The following is a 22,122-nucleotide window of genomic DNA, read 5'->3' as shown; positions in this document are numbered from 1 at the left end:
CCAGTTTATTTTAAAAGGATACAATTTAGGAACAGCCAGATGGAATAGATCTGTTTAGAAACAGATGCATAGGGCAGTATGGTAAAGGGTGCAGAGTTTCCATGGCTTTGTCAGGCATGCTACCTCCCTCCCAGCACAAGGATGTGTTCACTTAGCCCACAAGCTTTCCGAACCTCTTAGTTAGGAAATTTTTAGGGAGGTTTCATTGCATAGTCATGACTGATTAAATCTTTGGCCATTGGGGATTGAACTGAATGTCTAGTTCCCTCTTCCTCCCCAGAGATTGAGGAGTGAAAGTTCCAACACCTTAATTACAAGGTTGCTTCCTCTGGCAACCAGCCCTACCTGTCTTAGGAGCTTCCCAAAAGTGACCTCATTAACATAAACTCCAGTGTGGTTGAAAGGACCTTGTTATTTTATTTTTTTAATGTTTATTTTTGAGAGAGAGCATACATGGAGGAGGAGCAGAAAAAGAGAGGGACAGAGGATCTGAAGGTGGCTGTGTGCTGACAGCAGTGAGCCCCATGCAGGACTCGAACTGTGAGATCATGATCTGAGCTGAAATCAAGAGTCAGACACTCAATGGACTGAGCCACCCCAGTGGCCCGAAAAAGGCTACTTATGAATAAGGAAGACTTTTCTTTCATCTTCTTCGATAGAACTACTCCAGGAATTAGGGATAAAAACCAAATATTATAACAAAAGATGTTTCTATTACTTTGTACCATTAGGGAATTACAAAGGTTTTAGGAGTTCTGGCCAAGAACCAGGAAAAATGTATATATGTATATTTCTCTTTTTCATCACAATATCACACTCTGGCAATCTAAATATCCTTGTTTTGATAAATAAATTGTCAAGCTCGAGTCCTGCAGTCATAGGGAGGCACAAATGTGAATTACTGGATTCTGCTGATTAAAAAAAAAAAAAAAAAAAGAACTTCCAGATCCATAAACACGGAAATATAAAGAAGAGAGGTACATATGTGTAGTAAAATGTAATTATCAACTCCACTGGTAGAGGAATAAATAATCCATAATTTCCCAAGGAGAGTAAGATTATTTTCAGAACATGTCCAAGTAGAGTATTCTACCCTATCTGCTTTTTCAATAAATTGTCTGAATTTGAAATTTCTCATGGCTAAGTCCTAGCTAGCTCATGTTTCAGTTTTTCAAATGTGAAGACAGACTGCTTTGGAACATTTGCTAGTTCAAGTTAGTTTCACCAATGCTCACTATTAAAATGATTTTAAAATGATGTAAGTTTAAAAACACAGATTGTGTATAATGTTTTCAATAGATAGTGGGATATAAAGCAAAGTACAGAAATTTTTCATTGTGAAATACATGAAAAGAGTGAGAATGAGTAAATATGTTCCCCTGTGTATTCTCATAATGCTTATACTTCACTAAAGAGTCAACAAGATTTAGCTTTAATCTCCATATGTATTAAAATATGGAAAGAAATTCTGACAGGCATTCTACAAACATAATCTTTAATTTTGATATTAAGACCTAATATTACTGAAGCTCCAATATTAAGCCCTAAAATTTGACTTTAAAGTGAACTTTCTTAATAGCATTTAAAAATTATAACAGTATAAAGTGTTATTAAATTTTAATTTAAATATTATTAACATCATATTTTAAATTATAACATTTTGTATACAGTTTAGAATATAGAAGAATATAAGAAGGTAGGATGGATATTTCAAAATTAAATAACCCAGAGAGTTCTTGAAATATATAATGTGTAAATATGTAATATGTAGAGACTTAAACATACAGATATATCTAAATACAGATATGTATATATATAAAGTATTAGAATCACATGGCTTTTATGTCTTGCCTTTTCTTGTTAATGTTATATCATGAACAACTTTTCATATCACTAAGTAGCTTTCACAAACCTGATTTCAAGGACTGTATAATAATTCATCATATCAGTGCATTGCTTTGTCTCACTCTACCTGTTGTTTTCAGTGTTTTGCACACATCAGTCCAATGCTAACAACCATCTGTATTCATAAATCAGCCTGTGTTTTTGAAGCTATGGATCCATTTAGAAGACTTTTCATATGTTGTCCTATGGGAAGAAAAAAAAAGATTACTTGAGAAAAAGAAATTTGGAACATACATTATTTGAATTTAGAGATGTTGCAGGCACATGCACCAGCTTTTATTAAACCAGGCACTTTCTGCTCTTTAATTATCTCATGATATTTTTCAAGTTCTGAGGTTCAAGTTTAAGACTTTTATCTATGCATGGCTTTTTGTTTCTACAGTTAGATGGCGTGTTCCCACAGACTCCTTGACCAAACTGAATTTTGTGAGAAAGGACTTTTTCATTGACCTAAAAGAATTTGTATTTTATCAATTTATGTCACCTGTAAAAAAACAACAGATATCATAGTTCCTAACCATTCTTTTCTCTATTATTTCTGTTCAGAAATGAAAACAAATTAAAGTATAATATCTTATATTAAACTTCTCACTTTGAGGGGATAAAAATGAAATATAGAATGTGTAAAATCAGATTAGAAGCGGAATGTTCTTTCCAAAGCTCTCCAGGTGGCATCAGCTGTTAAAGAAGATGCATTTTGGAATAGCTGGGAAGATAAGGTTAAGAATGACCATGTGGGCGTCACCAAAAGAACATTAATTGTTCAGCAACAAAAAAACTATGCACTTACCACACAGTGTTCAAGAGCAAGGACAGAAGTTTGTAGAAGTCAATGACTTTACACATTCTGTTCAAGAATCCCGTAAGATAACTACTGTCCAAGGTACCCCAGACACCTTCCCACATACTCTGTTCATTTTGCCCTCAATCCTTTTACTCCTCTTCTACCATTTTGTTTATTTTTGTATTTGTTTTGGTGACTGAATTAAGATCACTAAACAAACTGCAAGTCTGTAGAAATAAAAAAATGTTTTTAAGTCTAAAATTTAGAAGACAGAGAAACCAGACATATTTTAATTTTTATCATCTGAGTAGCAATACAGCTTTGAGCATTACTGACCTGAGTTATAAAAAGTGTACTTGAAAGGAGGGGAACATTATAGTCCCTAGAGATTCTCAAACATTCATTTGCATAAGAATGACCCAAAGAGGTGTCACAAGCTTCTGATACTCAGACCCCATTGGCTCTCACTGCTATTTAAAAGGGTGGAGGATGTGTAGGAATCTGAATTTCAAACAAATCCCCAAGTAATTATTATATGCAAGGTTCTCAACTCATAACTTGGGTAATACTAGCCAGACTATAGGGTGTCATAATGTGGGGTCAGAAGTGCTCATTTGAAGTGATGTGCCTCAGTTTTCTCATACATGAAATGAAAAAAAAATCATCCTCATGGCATTATTGAAAGCAACATGTTACTTCTGACTCAGCAGGTCAGGTCTTAATCTACTGTGAAGGATATTTTATTTTCTGAGGTGTACAATTAATGTGTAAAATATATTATTTCCTACCTCCTGAAATGGGCCTGAAATTTTAGAACAACCGAAAAAGAACTTTCCTGCACCTTTATCCTTTGATCCATGTGAAAAATCAAACACGGGGGAGTTCAGTAGCAAACTACACAGTTATAGAGCCTTTGTATCACAGTGTGAATAAAGGCTCCACAGGTAGAGTTTGATGGAGGAAAGTGAAGAAACCAAGTGGTAGCTTCAGGGCATGTGGAGTTGGAAAAGCAAAAACTGTCTCCCAGGAGTTTGCCCAAGGCAAGCCCTGAATGTGTAGGTGGTCAACTGGTTATCTGTTTTCAGCACCCTAAATGATTCTCTTAAGCCAGGAGAGAGCCAGCCCTCCAATGACCTGAACGGCTGTTTAACTATGGTGACTCTTAACATTCCTATTTTTTGATGCAATTCTTAGATATTATGATGGTGTGACCGGATTTGATAACCATCACCTTAGAGTACATCTCAAACTTCTGTCATTCACATAGTACTGTCATGATTTTAGCAATATCCATATAACATCTGTACTAGTTCTAATATTTTTCTTTAAATTTATTCACTGTTTTATCAATTTTCTTGTAAAAGGATATGCATATCATTATTGTTAGTTGAAAACCAGCACCACATGCCATAAATTACAAGGTCAACATAGCATAAATGAAGTAACAACAAAACATGTTATTAAATGCCAGCTGAATACAGCTGCTTTCCAAAGACTGACCCTAAGGCCTTCTGTAAATTTGATAAATATACACTCATTTCCAACTGGTACTTCTTATGTGACGTAATCAGAAGAGGTGAGAGATAATCAGCAAACTGTGATTTGATGTCACTTAGTGATCTCTGTGTGTGGAATCATACTTGGAATATCCCACACTTTGGGAAAAACAGTCAGATTACTCTTCAGTAACACTGACAGACCCACTTCCCTGAACACGTGGCTTCTTACTTAATTTGAACAATGAATGTGACTCACTAGGGTTTCACAAAACCCCTTTGTAAGCATACCAGGGTCGGAAAAATTAATCTGTTTTAAAGGAAAATATCTTGTATGTGGAAGATATTCACATGAATGGATATTTACTAAATATTTCATGTAGTACAGGTTGTTAGTTAGAAATCTATCATGTTTCATTGTGCTCACTCTTGGTGATGTATCTAAAAGCCTGTACACTGGAAGCCAGGACATGAGTTTCACTTTCCTTTCAATTTATCTTTTAATAAAATTAGAGCTCACTTCCACTGAAACCTGATTGGATTATGAATAAAAATAGTCAATTAACAGGAAGCTTCCCAGTATTTGGCATATCAGTTGGTGTTTGTGTACTTATTTGTAAGGAAGCAGTGTAGGAATAAGAGAGTTCGCTTGGGCCCACCATTTACTACCTAAGTTAACAATTTGGACTAGTTACTTCACTTCTCAAAATGCTTAGTTTTATGTGTAACACAGAAATAATAATGTTTAACCCGCAGAATTGTTGCATTAATGCACTTAAAAATAAAACAAAATGTGTGTCAACTCTGCTGGAATTGAAATAAAGGAACTTAATTAAAAAAAAAAAAACTAAATAAATAAATAAACCAAAATAGACAAGACACCAGAAGCAAGTGATATAATGGAATAAGACACTTAACATTTATTGCCATTGTAGGTATCATGTGTATGATAATGATGATTCTAACATTTTATATGATAAGGAAAAGTAATCTGCTTGAACCTATGCTTGAACCTAAACCCTTCAGTGTTTTTCATCTAGGATATTTTTCTGTTTTGAAATCTCCATGGCAATTCCTACTGAAAGAAATAAGATACCTGCAATGTTTTACATTCTGAAAGTGGGTGCTTGTGTGTGTCTTATAAGTCAGATTGTAGATATTCTTGCATGAGCTGGGTGAAAGTATGTCCCTCAAAGGCATGTATTTTCTGAAATAAACTTATTGAGTCATATTTTATATATCATGTAATTCACTCATTTCAAAGGTAGAATTCAGTGATTTTTGACAAATTTACCAAGTTATGCAACCATTATTACTACGTACCGGTTTTAGAACATTTCATCACCTGAATACCATCTTTTATGTCATTTACCATTATTTCCAGCAGCCCTTCCTCTCCAGGAAACCACTAATCTACTTTCTGTCTCTATAGATTTTCCCTTTACTGGCATTTCACATAGGTGGAATTATTCAATATACAGTCTCTTGCATCCAGTTTTTTTCATTTAGCGTAATGCTCTTGAGTTTCATCCATGTTATAGCATATATCACTAGTAGTTTGTTGCTTTTTATTGATGAATAGAATTTCATTCCTTGGCTATACTACATATTGGTTATCCATTTATCGGTTGGTAGATATTTCTGTTTTTGGCTTTAATGAAAAATGTTGCTGTGAATATGCACGTACATATTTTTTTGTACTCCAGAAATGCTCTTGTGAATATGGATGTATCATACTCCCAGAGTGAACTAGATTTTGACTTATAACAAAACAATAACAATGAAACAACAACCAAAAAAAAAAAAAAACCTTCCTACTTCTCAATAAAATTATTTGTCTCTCTTTCTTCCCACTTACACTCTAAAAATAGTCCAAGTAGAAAACACCACTAATATAATAAATTTCTGTATATGTGGAAGCAAAGTGTCCTTTCCAACAAAAAGCATGACATATTTTAATATGAGACTCACAATAAATATACAGCTGGATTTTTTTCTTTCCCTCAGTGTGTGTGTGTGTGTGTGTGTGTAGTTATATATATAGTTATATATATATATATATATATATATATATATATATATACATACAGTTATATATATAGTTATATATATATATATACAGTTATATATATAGTTATATATATATATATATATATATATATAGTGTGTGTGTATATATATATATATATATATATACACACACACACACACACACATAAACTGGAATGGTGTCATTTAGCCTATATGTTGAGAATGTTATAACACAAAAGTGTTCTCACAAAAAACTATTGAGGGAACGAGGGACACCTGGGTGGCTCAGTCAGATGAGCATCTGGCTTGATTTCAGCTCAGGTCATGATCTCATGGTCGTGGGATCAAGCCCCTCATCAGGCTCTGCACTGACAGCATGGAGCCTGTTTGGGATTCTCTCTCTCCCTTTCTCTCTGCCCCTGCCCTGCTCTCTCCCTGTCTCTCTGTCTCTGTCTTTCTCTCAAAAATAAGTAAACTTTAAAAAAAATCTTTTAAAAAATGCCCGTTGAAGTGTTCAGAGAAGGAATGCCTTTGCATGGACTTGGGTGGTTTGGGTGTTGATTTGTAGACTCATCTGAATGTATCAGCAAATCCTTTTAAGTTCCTTCTGATACTGTTAGAGATTCAGCAATGGAAAACAAGGCCTCTATTTACTCATCAAAGATTTTGTTTTCTACCTTACTGACTTTATTGGAAAAAAATAAAGTTTCTGAAAAAGAATGTTTCATCCTTGTTTATCCCAGAATCAGATCATCAGAATTCTCCAAACTTGTGGCAGTAATGGAAGGAAATGGGCAATATGCAATAGAGTTAGTGTTGGGGACACATTAATTTTATATATATATATATATATATATGTATATATATATATATACACACACACACACAGATATATATGTATGTATATAAATTATTAATTATATATAATATATGCATTAATTATATATATAATTATATATAGAACTTTGATTACTATCTATTTAGTCTTTGTTACCTAGAAAATTATTGTGTATTTGGCTGTGTTTTATTTTTTATTTTAAAATACAAAGATTAAAGTATGTATGTGGGTTTTAAATGCTATTAGGAAAATTTTAAAATACATTTTTAGCATAAATATACCCCCTCAATATCAGAACCTCAACAATGTTTCTCTGGGAAATCCTTGGCTTCATAATCTGAAATCTCTGAGAAAAAAAATAAATTGTTGGATGTATTACGATGATCACATTTTTTTTGTTTCTCCTGAAATTCTATCTGCAGAGTTTAGTAAGGGAAAAAAATGTAAGTGAACAATATAAAATTGTGAAGTAACTAGACATAGCTGTAACTTCTCTATTGTAGCTAAGCCAAGTTCATTAACTGCCCAGATTTTGAGGACCCTATTAACTGAAATTAGAACCCATAGCACTTAAAGTCCTGGGTACAATTGAAACAAGAAAGGGCTATGTGATAAAATGTCAGATATACACATTTACTAATGTTACGACATGGAAACTGGTAGAGTCACGTAAACTCTATGAAAGAATGCCCTCAATTTCAGTATGTCAGGAGTCAAATGTTAGGAAAGATAGCATATCCCATTTAAGTAAGAACTGAAAGCTCACCATTTATAAAATTTAATTATATAAATGCATAATCATAATATACTTAGATAATGTGTAGTATTTCTTCCAGCTGTCTTTCTTAATGAGCCAATCCTAGAGGAAATGTGAGATACCTCTTACTGTGAATAGTTTCTTTATATCTGCCTTATGTCATCTAAGTCAACAATAATCTTCTCATCTTTTTCATCATTCTTAGATTTTTTTAGCATTTACTTTACATTTGGTGAATTTAGGAAATTACATTCCACAGAACAGCCAGAGAAAGTGTTAACATGTAGATATTACTTCAGCAGAACTCCCAACCTAGATTAAGAATGCTCATGTTTACTAAAAATCCTGAGAAAACTATCTAGTTTGCCCATTGGAAACTATAGACACACTGTGGAACCTCAAAGGCTTGAACTTTCTCCTGAAACAAATAAATAAATGCAATGACTGTCAGCTGGCACCAGGAAAAGAACAGAGTCCAACATGCATAATCAATCAATAAGAGTCTTAGTTTTCTTCATACCATTCTTCATACTTCATACCATGGATACATTTTTTTTTTTAATCTAAAAAGAACAAAATATAGACTTAATGTATACAATGTCTGTTGGGGGGGGGGTATGTGTGTGTGGTATGTGTATATATGGTATGTAGAGATACCCACACCCTTAAAATAAAATCTCTGTGGTATGTAAACAGACTATCTCTAATCTCTTTATCTCTGGTGACTTTCAAAGAATTCGTGAGGCCAATACTTTTTCTAAGCAATTATATACATTATTGATATGAGTAAGATTTCAGTTTAATAAGAGAATCTTTGTAGCTTCATTGACTTCAGATTTAATTTATATAGACAAATTTTAAGGGAAAAAATTTTAGTAACTTGGCTCTTAAGAGTTTGGACAATAACAGGGTGCCTGGGTGGCTCAGTCAGTTAAGCATCCAACTCGATTTCGGCTCAGGTCGTGATCTCACAGTTCATGAGTTCAAGACCCGCATCCAGCTCTGCACTGTGTCAGCATGGAGCCTGCCTGAAATTTTCTCTCCCTCACTCTCTGCCCCTACCCCACTCATGCAGTCTCTCCCTCTCTCTCAAAATAAATAAACTTTAAAAAAGTTTGGACAATATTAATGTCATTTAAAATACAAGAATGTACCATGTGCATTTGTATATTGCTTTTAAGGTAAATTAATATATAACATTGATACTTAGGTCCCAAATCACCAGACTTGGAGGAACATATTAACTCATTTTAATAGCCATGTTGATTAATTTTGTAGCTGACTACACTTATGTTCTTTTTAAATTAATTTATTTTTATTGAGATATAACTGACATACACCATTGTAAAAATTTAAGATATACATTGTGTTGGTTTGATACATCTATATATTGCAATATGATTACCACCATATTGTTAGCTAACACCCCAATCAGTTCACATAATTACACTTTCTTTTTTGTGGTGAGACAATTAAGATCAGTGCTGTTAGCAACTTTGAAGTTTATTAAGTAGTATTATTGGCTATATTCAGTATGTTGTGCATTCGATCTCCAGAACTCATCTACTACTTGCAACTTAAGGTTTTCATTTGTTGTTGTTGGAAGTGAATGCGTGTGTATGTACAAGGTAATCTGTTAAAAAAAAACTATACTAATATAATACTGCTTTAAGGAAACTTTTCTGAATATTCTACATCAACCTTATAAATGCCTCAATCCCACTAGCCTTTCCTCTCCAATGAAGGCATGTTGGTACTGTAATGGAAAAAAGTCAGATTTTATTTTCATTCATTAAATTTACAAGAATTTACTTTAATTTACTAGGACACATCAGCTATTTATAAAGTGAATCAATGCTCTTACCCCAAACTAACTAAATGATGACAACTCTGACTCTCTATTAAGTGTATGTTTCTTTGTGATATATATATATATATTTATCTCTATATGCTCATACATTTGCCCTTTGTATTCAAACATAGCGTTCAAAAGCTATACAAAAGGGCATTTTGTTTGTCATTGATATTTATTTGCTACTAATGATTACCACCTATAAGTGTACATCAGGGGACTGGGTGTAGGAAGACAGGCTTGCAACAGAAAAACCAGCTAGCATGCTGTTACATCAATGGAGATGAGTGATATGTACTTGAACTTGAGCAGTGTCAATGAGACTGCTGAAGAAGGAAATGATTCATAAGGTTTTACATCAGAATATATAAGATTCAGTATTTTTGAAGACTTTCCAGGGGATTCCACTGTGAAGTTCAGTCTGAGAATCATTAACCATGGTTAGATTTAGGGTCTCAGGAAGAGCAAAATTTAGGCTGACTTCTAGGTTTCTTGGTTATTGGTGTGACTGGTGATGCCATGCATGGTTGAGAAAATGGTAAAGGAAGAATAATTTTATTGCAAGGTTTTTGTTGTTTTTATCCAACTGTGTTTATATGGAGTTCAAAGTGTGAAAGGGAACATCTATGAATTAAATGGAAAGGTCTGGTGTGGAGAGGTGTACTTTGTAGTCATTGTGGAAAAGTGATAGCTAAACTCAGAGAGTCTGTATAGGGTCCAGGAAAATAGCACTTAGAGGACAGCAGAGGAAGAAAAACTGGGGAGTTGACTGGTAAAGAATGATGGCCAGATAAGGAAGAGGAGAGTGAGGTGGCCAACAACAACAACAATAATAATAATAATAAAATGAGAGATTTGCTTATGGGAAATATTCATAAGAAATAACAAATGGACAAATATCTCTTTTTTTTCTGTTTGGGGATATTAGCTACTTTCTATTTGAAGGGTCTATTGTTTGGGATCACCAAACTCATATTGCTCAAGGGAATATCTTCCTAGAGCTACACAGCAGAGTATTTTGTTACTTTATCTATCTTATACACATGTAAGTGTGTGTGGGCACATATGTGTGCATGCATGCATGCACGTGCTCACGTGTGTGGTATGTTGGGTTGTATATCAAACTATCAAATATTCTTTGTATGTGTTTAGCTGGCATTATAAGGAAGTCTATACACACATATGTCTATACACATAAGTAATTCTAGAAGTAGGAAAGGAAAGGTCAGTGTGACAATTTGGTTTAACAGAGTCTCCTGACCAACATTTCTCCCACCTGTCTTCCATCAGGGAACACTGGGCAGACGGGAGCATAACTAGTATGCTCCAGTGGGTAAGAGAGTGGCCAGATTTAAACTTGTGTCCTTGTGACTATTCCATATCAGAACTGCCTCCTTTCCTTGGAAGTCTTCTACCTCAAATACATTATTAATATTGTATTAATCCATAAGTCACATTATCTGCAAGTACATTTCTAACTTTCTGCTAACGTTTCATTACCTAGTACTTTGATAGTACTATTAATGGTTTTATAGGTAAGCTCACAAGATGCAGATTTGGGAGTTCTATTAGTCACCTCAGGCTGCCATAACAAAACACCACAGAGTGGGTGGCTTAAACAAAGAAATTTATTTTCTCACAGCCCTGTAGCCTGGAAGGCTGAGATCAGGGTGCCAGCTCAGTCAGGTTCTGACAAGGGCTCTCTTTTTGGCTGGTAGACAGCTGTCTTCTCACCCTGTGCTCATGCAGCCTTTTTCTCTATAAGTACAAGGGAGCAAGGGGCTGGGAGCAAGCTCTCCAGTATCTCTTCTTATAAGGGCACCAATTCCATCAAGCCAGGGGTCCTATCCTCATAACTTGATCTAACCCCAAGTATCTTCCAAAGGTTCCATCTCCAAATACCATCGCATCGGAGGTTAGAATTTCAACACATGAATGAGGGAGGGGGCACAACTCAGTCCATAGTAGAGACCATCAGGCAGTTCTCTGCCATCACCATTGCTTTTAAACCAGGAGGCTTGTTTGGCACAAGCACTAATTCAGTGTAATCCAGACAGGTACAACCGTCCTGTTGTATATAATTCAGCGCTGACACATAATAACAATGAGCCATGACAGAATCAGTTTTGCACTGCTGATAAGTATACCAGTTTTGACAGATAAATAGAAAAAATAATAAGTTTGAACAGAATCAGACTTTTCATGTAAACATTTAGTTTGGAGCTACTTCCCACCTTCAGATGTGCTTTCCTATGCCATGGTGAATTTGGTGGAAAGAACAACATGCTGTTTAAGACAATTGAGCAGCAGTGTTCAACTTCGTATTGCATCTGAACGTCTTCAGTTTCTTGTATGTTTTCCCAGGAATTTGATGGATATGATCTTTTTTTTTTCTTAATCCAAAGCAAATTTTAGGTCATCTTAGTGTGTGTGTGTGTGTGTGTGTGTGTGTGCACGCGCATGTGCATGTATTGCAAATAAGTACACAATATTTTCAATAATTTCCTGTGTGGGTGCACTGAAAATTGACTCTATGAAGTAAAATCAACAGATTATATTGTGTTCTGTGCATAGTATCCAGAGTGAAAAATTCCCACTTCTTTTTTTTGAGTTTTTTAATGTTTATTTTTGAGAGAGAGAGAGAGAGAGAGAGAGAGAGAGAGAGAGAGACGGAGAGAGAGTGGATGAATGGGGGAGGGGCAGAGAGAGACGGAGACACAGAATCCAAAGTAGGCTCTGGGATCCGAGCTGTCAGCACAGAGCCTGATGTAGGACTCGAACCCACGAACCGTGAGATCATGACCTGAGACAAAGTCGCTCACATAACCGACTGAGCCATCCAGGTGCCCTGAAAAATTCCCATTTCTAATTTTAAGGCTTACAAGTTTCAAGGTTTTGTCTGTGTAGTATTATACTTGTAATTACTGTGGCATTTGGACTGATCCATGTATGAGAGTCTGTTTATCAGGGAAGAGGGTGTGGGGATAGAAGATGAGCAAGGAAGGATTGTTGTGAGACTTCTTTTATCCCTGTTAAGATTAGTGAGAAGCCTGTATCGTACATAGATTATAAATAGGGCAGACAATTTCCAGGAACCGTAAAGAATGTTCTTAAGATCTCACACCTGACAGGGACTTAGCAGCTAGAATATACAGGAGGTATTACAAAGTAGAACAAAATGAGGCATGTTGTGATATGGAAAAGTATTGATGGTGATTAGTTAGAAATATAAGCCCATGGGGGACAAAAAGATCTATGTTGTTCATTTGTTTCACCCAGCATGTTTCATGAAGCCGTGCCCACCATTAGTTTCAGGAACTATTACTGATAGAAAGATTCCAGAATGACCAATGGCACACTCATGAGACTGTAAAATTAGGTTGATCCTTGAAAATCTCATGAAATCCTCCCTTTAATTTGGTAAACAGACTGCAAGTGAGGACGTAGGACTCAAAAGTAAGGTCCAAGTGTAATATAAAATGAAACAAAAATTGATCATATATCAGTCAATTAAGGGACATGCTCCAGGGCATCTCCTGCTATTCTAGCTTCTTTATTCAGGATGACTGGATAGAATGTACATGATTCCTTATCTTAATTTCTGAAAAAACAGATCCTACCACCAGGTTAGGGGAAGAGACCTGAGATCTGTATAATGATTTCACATTAACAAATAGTCTTGAATTTCTACCAAAAGAGCATGACTTTAAAACCTCTCATATCTTAGTGCTTAGCCAGAAAGAATTTCATACCAGTGTGGTTTCCTGTCCAAGTACCCAAAATAGGGTTAGTAGCAGGACCTGCTCACTGGACTGCTGTGAAAGCCTGACATAGAGTGATACATGTCTAGAGGTGCTGCTGTTGTTGTTGTTGTTGTTGTTGTTGTTAACCAGGTTAAGTATCTTAATTCTCCCTTGTACATAGACTTTTGCCACAGTACAGTCACTTCACTTCACTTTGATGAAGTCTGAAATATATTTCTTTGAGACAAAGATGGCACGTTCCCCTGGTACATTGGGCAATTAGCACATAATGTTAGTATATACTTATTTGACTGTCCATAGGAAGCAAATATTAAACAGGCAAAGTTATGGGTTTTCAGTAAGAGACAGGCTGGGCAGAGAGATGCGGACGGCCACCATTTTGTACAGTAGATATACAAAAAGGTTTTTCAAACACCAGACTTGATGTTGCAGTAGGTGGTGTTCTGGCCAGAAGGGCGGACGGACTGCGAGCCCCTTGAGGTGAACTAGAACACATGCTGAAGTCTTCACAGAAGCAATTGTTTTCTTCCATTCAGCGGAAAGGACAAAGCTAAAAATGAGAACACCAGGGAAACGTAGGTGTCTCTATTTCCACAAAATAACCTAAGTATAATAAAGCCCCAAAAAGGAGGTAATATATTTTTAAGTTTTGATCCTGAAGCAAAACCCTTAACCCTTCGTTAATTGGAAAAAAAAGAGGAAAAGCATTTGGTCATTTTTTTTCTCCATTGTTTCTATATTTTCTCCATCGTTTCTATACAATTAACAATATGTAGGTGTATACTATAATGCTAGAAAGCTAATGTAATGTATCACTTTAGGGAAGGAATAAAATCATCATCCTATCCACATCTCTTACCTTGATTCATAGCTCAAATATTTCTATTCTTGGAGCATTACTGCAGCTCTTGTGCTAAGAAAATTGCTGGTGGATGAAGAATGATTCTGCAGCCTTTCATCCTTCATAATTTTCGCGCCATCTGATTACTCTAACTTTGCAATGGTGCCATCTAGCGTTCACACGTCCTCAGTACTACAGCTCTACTTCATTAGAAGCTAAATAATACAAGTATCAAGCAAGTTCCCTCAAGAACAGTGTACTGGGGAGAGTCATTGCAACGCAAAGTCAATCACTGAAACACTAGAACAGATTTTTTATTAAATATGTATTTCTTATTTATTATTATTTGTCTTATTTATTTGTTGCATTTATTTCACAAATATTTGTATATATTCTATGTATATAGTCATGCAAATGATGGATAACCTACTTCATGTATTGAAGTTATACTTATTTTGTATTTTATTTTTCTGTTTTTCTCTGTACCTCGCTATAACCCTAACAAAGTGGTCATTGTCTTTGAAGGCAACACATCCAACCTAGTCATGGGTTGGGTTAGAGTGGAATCAAAACATGGAATCATTTATTGTAATAGTTGATTGCACTGCATATTCTGCCCCGAGTTGTGGTTCTTTTACTGCTGATGGCTGTGCTTCACTAGATAACAAGAGAAACACAGAAGAGCTTTGATACGCATGAAATAGAGTGTTTTTTCCATAAAACAGAAAATAGTGTCTTCCTTTTCTTACTATTGGTACTTTGTTAGGACTATCTCTTTTTTAAAAATTCTGTAGAAAGTAATTTGAGGAATTAAGGAGCTTAGAAACAGTTTTCAAGATGTCCCAGAGATGTGATTTTTATTTTCTTAACTAGCCTTTGAGTTGACTTCTATATTGCTTATCAATTCAGAATTTTAAGAGGGAAAACATGTTTAATTGTGAAAGAACAGAATTAATTTAAGACAGGCCCTATCAGATCACCTCCATTATTTTAACATCTGCAAGAAGGTTAACAAAATGCCCACTCTGACTGACCTCAACACTGAAATGAAAAAGCTCAGCCTTTGCCCCATCTGATTTGGGGGAAGGTAGAGACCCAGATTCCAAGGATGCTGCATACACGCAAACCTCATGCAGGCCCACCCTGAGCTTGGCTCTCCCTTAGCTTTTTTGTTCGCTCCTCAAGGGCAGGACATTCCCTCCCACTTTGGGCTCTGCTTACCTGCCTTGCTTTAATCAGGAATGCCTTCTTTGGTGCTTCTGCTCCCACTTGGTTAATTATTACACCTTGGTCTATGCATCATTTCCTCAGAGAAGCCATCCAACCCTGTCTTGTTATTAGTCCTGTCTTGCTATTAGATATCACCCAACACTTCTCCTTATTACTACTTACCACGCTTTGCAATTATACACTTGTGTTATTATCTAGTTCATATTCCCTGTCCTCACTAGATTATAAATTGCGAGCAGGCTGGAATAATCTTTTTTTTTTAACTCTTTGAGGTTCTAGCCACTGTGTTTTCTATAATGTTCAATACAGAGCAGGTGTGTGGGAAATCATTGATGAAATCAACTATTTGATTTCAAAATTGAGAACTAAGATGACCATTGTCCCAGCCCATGTAGTTCTGTGATTTCAACTCTGCTTCTGTGTCACCCTTGGGCAAGAGAATATTCACTGAGGCAGGAAACTGAACTGTGTTCCAGCCCTCAAGAAATACCCCTCTGGGGACAGGTCACTTCCTGCCGCACAGTCTGGGAGTGAGGTGTGAGACGTTCATTCTCAATATTTACAGGATTCCTGACCTTCTTCACTACCTCTCTTCCACTTCTCAGGGCCAGATGGTCTTTCACTCCCTGCCCACGAATTTCTCTTTGCTACACCTGTCCTCCTCACCCAAAATAAAAATAATAAAATGGGGTGTCTGGGTGGCTCGGTTGGTTAAGTGTCCAACTCTTGATTCAGCTCAGGTCATGATCTCATGGTTCCTGAGATGGAGAGATGGAACCCTGTGTCAGTCTCTGGACTGAGTGTAGAGCCTGCTTAAGATTTTCTCTCTCCCTCTCTCTTTCCTTGTCCCTCTCCCACTTACTCTCTCTCTCTCCTCCCCCAAAATAAATAAATACACATTTAAATAAATAAATAAATAAATAAATGTAAATAAAAACCACCCATTTTCATCTTTACTGTCTGCCGTCTTCATGGATTAACGTGGAGATAGAGAGCATAAAATATAAATTAGTATTTTAGGAAATTATCCTGTCACTCTGGTAGTCAGCAGGGAATAAAAATAAATTTTGCACATTATACAAAGGACAGGTTGTGTTTTCATTGTTTGTTTTTGTAGTACATTCCTTCTCTTTCTAGAAGACTCTAAGTATTTCCAACTATCTTAGAATATTAGACAAGAAATCATGCTGAAAATCAATCACCTTCAAGATAAATTCTGCTTAAAAAGTTATAACATGTCATACTAAGTTTCTGATATCTATAACCAGTCACCAATGTCTTCTAAAGAATAAGAAATGAACCTAAGCCTCAGAAGTGATTAATTGTGACACTGAATACATACATGCATATAGAGGTGGATTTGGTATTTTTTGTAAATTGTATTATATTTCATTTAGAGTCTGGTATGTTGGCATTGTTTTTAACACTTTTTAAAATTTTTATTTATTTTTCTTTGAGAGGGAGGAGGGGCAAAGAGAGAGGGAGGCTCCGTGTTGTCAGTGTGCAGCCCCATGTGGGGCTTGATCATGACCATGAGATCACAAGCTGAGCCAAAATTGAGAGTTGGACACTTAACTGACTGAGCCACCCAGGAGCCCCTAAAGTTAACACTTTGGCTTAACATCAAGTACACACATCGCTTCTCAACCTTTGGCTAAGATCAAGTGTAGTAACATCAAGTACACACAAACGAAAAATGCTTGAATTTTTGAATATTTTCAAAGCACACTGAAGCTTCTAAGAGTCCTTCCAGATCCCTGTCGTCTCCACCTGTTGTAGCATTTCATGGGCATTAGCTAAGTGTATGCTTCTTGAAAGCTGAATTTATGGATTTCATTGGCAACTCAGAACTCTGACTCATAGATGTGTATTTGATGAAAGAATATATCGGATGGTATAAATTTTACTGCAGAGAGTATCTTCCCACTTCTATCTCCACAGCAACACAGATGTACACACAGTGGCATCACTTCTTAAACTGTATCTCCGAGAACTTCCAGAACCAGTTATTCCTTATGCAAAGTATGAAGATTTTTTGTCCTGTGCCAAACTGCTCAGTAAGGAAGAGGAAGCTGTAAGTTGGTACATTTATTTCTAAAAAAGCCTTAATTTGGGTTTTTTGTCAATGTTCTTAGTTTTTCATTTGTAAATTTCCCCTTGCCCCATCCTTGGATTGTTTTCCAGCATTCTATTTATTGACATTACACACATTTAGATATTACATACACAACACAGGTCCCATTTTTAATCCCCTCCCTTATCAGCAAGAAAAGTGCAGCTGAATAAATGAAGTGAACCCTCCTTCCCACTTTGCTCCTCTAACTGGTTAATTGTGGGGCTACATCAGGTCAAACATTCCATGAATAAAGTGGATGTCTTATTTCATATTCCCCTTTTCATTATGTACCCCCTAAATTACTCTCAACAATGCCTTCTACCAAATCTTATCTACCATTTTTTAAACAGCTTTGAGATATAATTCACACATCATACAATCACCTATATAAAGCGTACATTCAGCGCATTTTAGTATACAGTTGACCCTCGAACCATAGGGGTTTGAACTGTGTGGGTCCTCTTACACATAGATTTTTTTGCAGTACAGTACTCTAAATGTATTTTCTCTTCCTTGTGATTTTCTTACTTTTTATAAGAATGCAACATATAATACATATAACATACAAAATATTTGCTAATTAACTGCTTATCAGCAAGGCTTCCAGCCAACAAAAGGCTGTTAATAGTTAAGTTTTGGGGGAGTCAAAAGTTATACATTGATTTTTGAGTGTGGGGGTGGTCGGCATCCCTAACCCCCCACATTGTTCAAGGGTGAACTGTATTCTCAAGAGTTGTGCAACCATCAAAATCTAATTTTAGAATATTTAGCACATTTTCATCATCCTATAACAAACTCCATAACTGACCCCACCTTCCCCAGCTGTTGGCAACTACTAATCTCCTTTCTGTATCTATAGATTTGCCTCTTCTGGATATTTCATATAAATGGAATCATCCACTATATTGTCTTCTGTGACCAGTTTCTTTCACTGTTTTCAAGGTTCATCCACCCTAAAACACCTATCAGTATTTCATGCCTTTTATTTATTTATTCATCTATCCATTCATCAGTTGCAATATGTGCATTGTTTCCATTGTTTGATGGACATTATTATTAAAAATGGTGCTGTGAATACTCATGTACAAAGCTTGGCATGGGCATATGTCTGCATTTCTCCTGGGTATGTACGTAGGAAGCAGAATTGCTGTACCATATGTTTGCTAAAGAGGCTTTATCATTTTAAATTCCCATCAGCAATATGTGCAGACTCCAACTGCTCCACATTTTTGCCAACACTTGTTGTTATGTCTCTTTTTTATCACAGCCATCTTAATGTGTGTAAAATGATATCTAATTGAGCTTGAGTTGCATTTCCCTGATGCTTAATGATGTTAAACATCTTTCCATGTATTTAGTAGCCGTTCACATATTTTCTTTGGAAAAACACCTATTCAAATCATTTTCTCATTTTAATTGGATTATTTGTTTTATTATTACTGAGTTGCGAGAGTTCTTTACAGTTTAGATTACAAGTCTCATATCACATATATGATTTGCAAGTATTTCTCCCATTCTATCAGTTGTCTCTTCAGTTTTCTGATGATGTCCTTTAAAGCATGAAAGTTTTTAATTGCGACGAAGTCCAATTTACCTATTTTTCTTTTGTCACTTGTGCGTTTAATGTCATATCTAAGAAGGCATTAACTAAGGTCGCCAGGATTTACTCCTATATTTTCTTATAAGACTTTTGTAGCTTTAGCTCTTACATTTAGGTCTATGATCCAAATTCGGTTAATTTTTGTTTATGATATGAGGAAAGGTCCAACTTCATCCTTTGGCATATGGATATCCAGTTGTCTCCAAATCATTTGTTGGAAAGACTGTTGTTTCCTCCACTGGATTTTCTTGGCACTCTTATAGAAATTGCTGCCTGTTTTTATAAATGAAGTTTTACTCTATTATGTAATATTGTCTGTGGCTGCTTTTGCACCACAACAGGAGAGTTGAGTAGTTGAGACAGAGACCATATGTCCCAGAAAGCTTGCAATATTTACCATCTGGCCTTTTTCAGGAAGAAGAACAGATTAGATTACATTATCCATTAGCTTTTCTGGGACCATTTACATTTTGGAAGAAGTTTTACAATGGGAAGAACCAAAGCAATTAATACCTTTGTGAAATTTCCAGGAAGAGTAGACTTTTTATTCTCCATCCCACCCCTAACAGTGTATCCTAGACATGGCCCATCTTGAGACTTATTTGTCAGTAGACACATGTCTATGTTTGGGGCATGCCAGAAATGGGAAAGACTCTCACTACACTAAGCTACTTTTTCCCCAAATAGCCTTATTATAAATGAGGCAGTCCTCCCTTTTCAATCAGTTGTGAGCGAGTATTGAGAATGGTAAAAGGCTTCACTGAAATTTATTTCTCCACAAAGAGTACTTATGGAAATATTTGAAATACTTTTTCCCATTTTTGAAAATATTTGTGAAATGCTCTCTGTAATCGTGGCAAGTTTTCAGGACAGGATTCTTCACTGATAATATGTGAAACTAATGAAAAAAAACCTGTGTACTCATTTGTATTTGTTCCCATTGCAAGGCTAACACTTCAATAACATTTATTCTCTATTTCTTTGTACTCAGGGCATTAAGGAATTAGCAAAGCAGGTGAAGAGTTTGCCTGTGGTCAATTACAACCTCCTGAAGTATATTTGCAGGTAAGAATAGTCCTAAAGACAAAACTAAACAGAAGAAGACTATGCTTAGCCTGACACTAATTTACTTCTGACAGTGAATAAAATCACTGAACTACTCTGAGCTCTGGTGTTGGCCTCTGTAAAATTAAGAAGTTTGGCAAGATGATCTCAAAGGTTTCTTTGACCATGAAAATTGCTCAATTTTATAATTTATTGTTTCTCATTCTGACTTACTTCTACATACTAAAGATATGTTGCTTTGAACTTCCATCAAAGTTGTTTGTACCTGCTGCATGTACCTTTAATTAAGAGAAGGAGCATCTCCCTTGGCATGAGGAAGGCCTGCGTGGGAGTCCAGTTTCTACCACTGACTTCTTATGTGTCTTTATACAATTTTCTTACCCTTTCCATGCATCCCCCTAGGTAAAAGAGTCCTGAAAACACATTTCACATAGTTGTTTTTAAATTTAAATTCTATTTTAAATTGAATAAATATTATTTTCTATTCCTCTCCTACCTCAAGATTCATTGAAAAGACATTATCATTCAATTCTGTTAGGACAATAATTGTACCTGGTAAATCTCTCACTCATGATCATTTAACTTATGGCCTGGGTTGGTATGTGCCGTGTCTGCCCCTGTTTAATAAACCATATGATTTCATTCGTATGTGGAATGTAAGAAACAAAACAGTCGTAGGAGAAAAAAAGAGAGAGGCAAACCCAGAAACAGACTCTTAACTATAGAGAACAAACTGATGGTTACCAGAGGGGAGGTGGGTGGGGGGAATGAGTGAAATAGGTGATGGGGATTAGGGAGGGCACTTGCTGTGATGATCACCGGGTGTGGTATGTAAGCATGGAATCACTAAATTATACACCTGAAACGAATTACACTGTATGTTAACAATACTGGAACTTAAATAAAACCTAAAAAAATGAAGATATAAAATTGACGCATCTTAAATCTCAAAAGAGAGATGGTGATTGGCACTATACATCACTGTAGGTATCTTAAATGGAAGCTTCCCAGTTTATTTTTAAGTAATTCACTTTTTAATTCAGTACAGTATATTATTTGCATGTGCTTTTTGTGTCATGATTATATAAATGCTTAGCAGACTGGGAACTATGTAGTTTAAGACTAATGCTGGACACTGAGGAGTTCACTGTCAACTGTAACTGAGAAGAAATTCCAAAACCTTCTACCATAACTTTTTCTGGTGATGGTAGGAAGCAAATATGAGCTTAGGTTTCATAATTTAAAAAGGAAAGAAATCAGTTTCACCGATCACATAGATTCACTAACACATAGGGGTTCCGTCCCAAGACTTTGAACTAATTCAAGCTGTTGTGTTGGATGAGAAAGAGGAACAATCTCTTCAAGTAAAAGGGATAAAGCCTCTTTCTTGAGAACCATATTACAAATCTTTAGCTCCTCAATAGGAAAACTTAACTTCTCTTGAAACATTTAAGCAGGCTTTTAATTTCAGCTATTTCGAATAAGAAATAGTAGTTTGAGGTTTTTGTCCTTCAGTTTTACTATAGCTTGCACTGTATAACAGTAATGAATATGTGGAATAGGGGCCTTTCTTTAAAGTCACAGGGGAGTTGTCAAGAGCACAGACTCTAGAGTCAGACAATCTGGGTTCAAATCTCAGGTCTGCCACCTGTTACTTCTGTGTCCTTGGAGAATATTCTTAACCTTTCTGGTGCCTCATGTGTCTCATCTGTAAAATGGAGATAATCATATCATTTACCTCACAGAGTTCTCTGAGAATTTAATAAGTTAGCACAATGACTGACACATAAAATATATTATTTTAAATAATAGTAAGTTCTTTTTTTATCACTTCTTCTTTGTC

The 22,122-nt window shown here is 35.7% G+C and overlaps 1 protein-coding gene across 9 annotated transcripts in view; it reads left to right on the top strand.

Moving 5' to 3' along the window:
* The window catches only part of ARHGAP24 (Rho GTPase activating protein 24), a 654,421-nt gene that overhangs the window by 614,016 nt on the left and 18,283 nt on the right, over nt 1–22,122 (top strand). For all 9 annotated transcript variants that reach the window (XM_019465261.2, XM_019465244.2, XM_019465250.2 and 6 more), the window contains 2 exons: nt 17,440–17,572; nt 20,206–20,279. In XM_019465261.2, the coding sequence (XP_019320806.1) occupies nt 17,440–17,572; nt 20,206–20,279 (207 nt within the window). The remainder of the gene's footprint in view (nt 1–17,439; nt 17,573–20,205; nt 20,280–22,122) is intronic.

The sequence above is a fragment of the Panthera pardus genome, unplaced genomic scaffold (assembly GCF_024362965.1).
Source record: "Panthera pardus isolate Hobbes unplaced genomic scaffold, ASM2436296v1 HiC_scaffold_13, whole genome shotgun sequence".
Classification (NCBI taxonomy): domain Eukaryota; kingdom Metazoa; phylum Chordata; class Mammalia; order Carnivora; family Felidae; genus Panthera; species Panthera pardus.
Note: the sequence above shows the minus strand (reverse complement) of the source record. Positions and strands in the feature narration are given on the sequence as shown.